At 42.2% G+C, this 6000-nt stretch overlaps 1 protein-coding gene across 1 annotated transcript; it reads left to right on the forward strand.

Moving 5' to 3' along the window:
- Positions 1-874: 874 nt before the first annotated feature.
- Positions 875-5237, forward strand: LOC124020439 (ciliary-associated calcium-binding coiled-coil protein 1-like; the record flags this gene model as incomplete). Its single annotated transcript, XM_046335678.1, has 6 exons — positions 875-1244; positions 1407-1501; positions 1581-1750; positions 3485-3623; positions 3795-3867; positions 5148-5237. Coding segments are annotated over exons 1-6 (642 nt in total), but the record flags the coding sequence as incomplete, so codon positions are not given.
- Positions 5238-6000: the final 763 nt, after the last annotated feature.

A 6000-nucleotide genomic window follows, 5' to 3' on the forward strand; every position in this document is an offset into this window, starting at 1 on the left:
CACCTGCATTGTTTGCTGTTTGGGGTTTTAGGCTGGGTTTCTGTACAGCACTTTGAGATATCAGCTGATGTACGAAGGGCTATATAAATAAATTTGATTTGATATTAATAATGATATAGTTAATATAATTAGACAATCATAATTGACTGTAGCGTATGTAAAGCACCCATAAACTACCGGTCGCCGCGGAACGAACGACTGACACCTTTCCGGGAAAGTCCGGTCCATTTAAAAATCATTCCTGCCTCCTTCGCCCTGCAAGTGTATACTTGAAACGTTATCAGAAGCGTCCACCTAATTTGAGGGCTGAGGGGACAGGGTGTGTCGTTTAAGTGTTTGGAAAACAACCCTAAAGCAAATACATTTGTATGAAGCTGAATCAGGAAATGAATGTCCTCTCTTCATTGCAGATCCCGCCTTCATTCTTGTGTGATCCTTTTTCTCGAAATCTAAAAGCACAACATAGATTTAAGCTAGTGTCTTAAGTAGCAGAACATGTTATTACTCCAACCAAGTGAAAGAGAGAAATTACACGTTTTAATTTTCATCAAAAACAAAAGCCTTTGAGTTGACGGCTTGCGCAGTTCGGTGCGAGACAACCGTTAACCAGAAGACATGTCTCTCTCTACCCATGTCATTATCTCATTATCACAGCATGTATGGAGTCTATAATAACATTAGATCTCAGCCAGACACCATGTTAGCGCCTGTTTTTCTATTGGAGAAGCAGCTTCTGCCTGTCTTGATACTGTACTTTCATTGACTATAGAGGAGACGGTATGCTATTCGGCCAAAATGAGAAGTACCAGTACGGCGCTCCGGACAGCACTGGTTACAGGTTGACTAGACAGATCTAACACAGTGTTGCCAACTCCTCAGTAATGGAAAGTAGCTATTGGCGGTTCGTTTTTTAATTGATTTTTATTTGTCGCTAGAGGGGTCTGAATACTCGCTAAATACAGCGACTGAGTCTCTAAGTTGACAACACAGCGATTGTAGAATCAGCTTTATCCATCTCGATAGACCAGACTGCCCGGAAGCTCATCACCCGGACCGGAAGCTCACCGCCCGGAAGCTCATCACCCGGACCGGAAGCTTATCACCCGGACCGGAAGCTCACCGCCCGTCCACTGTGGACATGTTGCCATGGTAACGCTGGTGACTAAAACATGTCTGCAAAAGCGAAACAAAGCAACAAGTCAGCGGATAAAAATGCAAACGATAGAAATGACGTTGCGTCCAAAGTAGGAAGATATGTTAAAACCCTATTAATATTTAATATTATATGAAATATTTACTACATCATTTGTCTGGTTATTATTTGACAAACTGTTATCATAGCTAGAACTAACCTAGTTTGGCCAGCTAACCAAACTCAACTTGTGTTCTGAATCCAATTAATACAGGAAAGTGATGCTGAAAAAGCCAACCCTCAATGGAAACCTATTTCCCATGAACAAATCAACACGCTGTTGGATTTGACAGTGGAACAAGTGCAATTGTAAGTAACGAGGATATATGGACCTACTGGCCAGTTTATCTGGAAGTGTTTCATGTATCAACCTTTTGTTTTACAACAGCCAGTTTGAAGAAATACTTGGTTTGAAGAACTACCAGACGTGTCTGAAGGAGGCTTCCCGGTTGGACTACTTTGTCTCTGGCTTCTGGTGGACCAGGGAGATGAACTACACCTGTCAACAGATCTCATTCATCATGGCTCTACTGCAATTGTTACTGGACAACATCAGTGGTAAGTCATAGGATTTATAGGTAACAGACAGTATCAAATCAAATTTTATCGGTCACAGATCGAATCTCCGAGCTGACGAGGTACAAATCTGTCGTTCTGCCCCTGAACAGGCAGTTAACCCACTGTTCCGAGGCCGTCATTGAAAATAAGAATTTGTTCTTAACTGACTTGCCTAGTTAAATAAAGGTAAAATAAATAAAATTAGCAGATGTTATTGCGGGTGTAGTGAAACGCTTGTGCTTCTAGCTCTGACAGTGCAGTAATATCTAACATGTAATATCTAACAAATGACACAACATAAACCCAATACACACAAATCTAAGTAAAGGACAAGTGATGTCAGAGCGGAACGCACTAAGATAGAATACAGTATGTACATATGAGATGAGTAATACATAGACTAAAATACAGTAGAATAGAATACAGTATGTACATATGAGATGAGAAATACACAGACTAAGATACAGTAGAATAGAATACAGTATATACATATGAGATGAGTAATACATAGACTAAGATACAGTAGAATAGAATACAGTATATACATATGAGAAATACATAGACTAAGATACAGTAGAATAGAATACAGTATATATGACATAGAATACACTACACATGAGATGAGAAATGCAAGATGTGTAAACATTATTAGAGATGAAAAATGCAAGATATGTAAACATTATTAAGTGAATGAGATACCATAGTATAGAATAAAGTATGAGATGAGTAATTTACTGTATAACCTATTATTTTTTTTATTTTTTGAAATGTACCCCTATTTCAACCCCAATTTCATGGTATCCAATTAGCAGTATCTTGTCTCATCGCTACAACTCCCGTACGGGCTCGGGAGAGACGAAGGTTGAAAGTCATGTGTCCTCTGATACACAATCCAAACCAAGCCGCACTGCTTCTTAACACATCGTGCATCCAACCCGGGAAGCCAGCAGCACCAATGTGTCGGAGGAGACACTCCAATGTGCCTGGCAACCACTGCGCCTGGCCCTCCACAGGAGTCGCTGGTGAGACAAGGATATCCCTACCGGCCAAGCCCTCCCTAACCCGGACGACGCTGGGCCAATTGTGCGTTGCCCCACGGACCTCCCGGTCGTGGCCAGTTACGACAGAGCCTGGGCGCGAACCCAGAGTCTCTGGTGGCACAGCTGGCGCTGCAGTACAGCGCCCTTAACCACTGCGCCACCCGGGAAGCCGCAACCTATAATTTTGATTTGTTACCACGAAACTTGGGGTGTGGGCCACAAAATTGAGGTGTGGGCCACAAAATCTGAACTCCTCATGACCGGCCACAGTGGCTCGCAGGCCTGCATATCCACATCTATACCCACACATACAGACAGCCTTTTAGTGGGCCCTAAGTAACATTTAGTTGGGGTCCCACCCCACCCTGCGAGAATTTAAGTTGCCCCCCTCATGACAGCAGAGCGAAGAAAATAGAGTTAATTTCCTCCAAAACTTCACCATTTGAGATAAAGTATTTCAATCTTCTGGATTTGTCAGTTGGGATAATTAGGAATACAGCGCCATCTCCCATCCTTGGATTAAGGTATGTTTTCCGAGACACATCTCACGCTCCTTGCTGTCCTGATCTTGGCACGGCACCGTTCCTGCCTCAGAGAGAGAAGTAATGAACGTCCAGTCAGATTCCTATGGCTAACGTCAATATGGACTGGCTGTGGCTAATATCTGTATTCATATCTGTCCTCAATGTCCCAGAGAAGCAGATGCCGTTTGTTGATAACCTGAATGAGTTGGCCAAGATGATATCAGGAACGCGCCAGTCTCCTTCTCCAGAGGTCGACTCACTGTTTGATGCTGAGCAGGCCATGTCCATCACTGACTACCTGAAGTGCAGGTAGCAAGACTCTTCTCTATTAGCCTTTTTAGTAAGGCCTACATGATTAATATCACATGAACACTGTCCTTACTTACCTGGTGATAATCCATTCAGAGCAGTGACCCTCATATGGGATGTTGAAGTTCTGCTCTGTTGGTTACTTATCTTGGTTCACCTGTTTTACGATAGTCTCTTTCAGAACTACCAACTCTATGAGTTTCTCTTCAGCCAACCTAGAGAGGAGCTGCTCCTTGGGAAGAAGGTGAGACTGCCTGGGTCATTGTGTCCGTATGTATGTTGAGGTTTCCTGAAGGAAGCTAGTGAGTAACTTGGAAGGGCAGTGACCATAAAGAGTCCTTTCCTGTCATTGTCCCTAACCATTTATCTGTCATCTCTGTCTAACTAACTCACCACCAGGAGGCCATTTATCTGTCATCTCTGTCTAACTCACCACCAGGAGGCCATTTATCTGTCATCTCTGTCTAACTCACCATCAGGAGACCATTTATCTGTCATCTCTGTCTAACTTACCATCAGGAGGCCATTTATCTGTCATCTCTGTCTAACTCACCACCAGGAGGCCATTTATCTGTCATCTCTGTCTAACTCACCATCAGGAGACCATTTATCTGTCATCTCTGTCTAACTCACCATCAGGAGAGAATTTATCTGTCCTCTCTGTCGAACTCACCATCAGTGATGTATGGAGTCTATAATAACATCAGATCTCATCAGATCTCAAGGTATCACAGCATGTATGGAGCCTATAATAACATCAGATCTCATTATCACAGCATGTATGGAGCCTATAATAACATCAGATCTCATTATCACAGCATGTATGGAGCCTATAATAACATTAAATCTCATTATCACAGCATGTATGGAGCCTATAATAACATTATATCTCATTATCACAGCATGTATGGAGCCTATAATAACATTATATCTCATTATCACAGCATGTATGGAGCCTATAATAACATCAGATCTCATTATCACAGCATGTATGGAGCCTATAATAACATTAAATCTCATTATCACAGCATGTATGGAGCCTATAATAACATTATATCTCATTATCACAGCATGTATGGAGTCTATAATAACATCAGATCTCATTATCACAGCATGTATGGAGCCTATAGTATCAGATCTCATTATCACAGCATGTATGGAGTCTATAATAACATTAGATCTCATTATCACAGCATGTATGGAGCCTATAATAACATCAGAGCCCATTCAATTGATTTGTTCAATCAGAGCTCTTTTCTAGGAGCTGCAACTTCCAGGATGTGACATATAAACTCCTCATCATTTCCAGATCGAGCTGTAGTTTAGTGATTTATCCCTGACAGTTTGGAGCTATAATGAATGAGTCTGTTTGATTTCCCATTGATACCTTAACAAGGTCTGTTACCAGTTAATATGATCCTTTTCTTAATATATTCACAAATGTGAAGGCAAACATCCAACATATTCTACTGTAAGATCATGGGTGAGACTACAACCTCTATTTCCTGACTTACTGTATTCCAGAGGACCATAGAGGTGATCAGCTCAGCAGACTTTGTAGCCCCGTTGGAAGAAGGCATGAATACTGATGACTACCCCCATTACATGACTCCTGTTGAACAGCAGGAAGAGGTACTGTACTGTACTGTAGGACTACTGATGACTACCTCCATTACATGACTCCTGTTGAACAGCAGGAAGAGGTACTGTACTGTACTGTAGGACTACTGATGACTACCTCCATTACATGACTCCTGTTGAACAGCAGGAAGAGGTACTGTACTGTAGGACTACTGATGACTACCTCCATTACATGACTCCTGTTGAACAGCAGGAAGAGGTACTGTACTGTAGGACTACTGATGACTACCTCCATTACATGACTCCTGTTGAACAGCAGGAAGAGGTACTGTACTGTACTGTAGGACTACTGATGACTACCTCCATTACATGACTCCTGTTGAACAGCAGGAAGAGGTACTGTACTGTAGGACTACTGATGACTACCTCATTACATGACTCCTGTTGAACAGCAGGAAGAGGTACTGTACTGTAGGACTACTGATGACTACCTCATTACATGACTCCTGTTGAACAGCAGGAAGAGGTACTGTACTGTAGGACTACTGATGACTACCTCATTACATGACTCCTGTTGAACAGCAGGAAGAGGTACTGTACTGTAGGACTACTGATGACTACCTCCATTACATGACTCCTGTTGAACAGCAGGAAGAGGTACTGTACTGTAGGACTACTGATGACTACCTCCATTACATGACTCCTGTTGAACAGCAGGAAGAGGTACTGTACTGTACTGTAGGACTACTGATGACTACCTCCATTACATGACTCCTGTTGAACAGCAGGAAGAGGT

The sequence above is a fragment of the Oncorhynchus gorbuscha genome, unplaced genomic scaffold (genome assembly GCF_021184085.1).
Source record: "Oncorhynchus gorbuscha isolate QuinsamMale2020 ecotype Even-year unplaced genomic scaffold, OgorEven_v1.0 Un_scaffold_818, whole genome shotgun sequence".
NCBI lineage: Eukaryota > Metazoa > Chordata > Actinopteri > Salmoniformes > Salmonidae > Oncorhynchus > Oncorhynchus gorbuscha.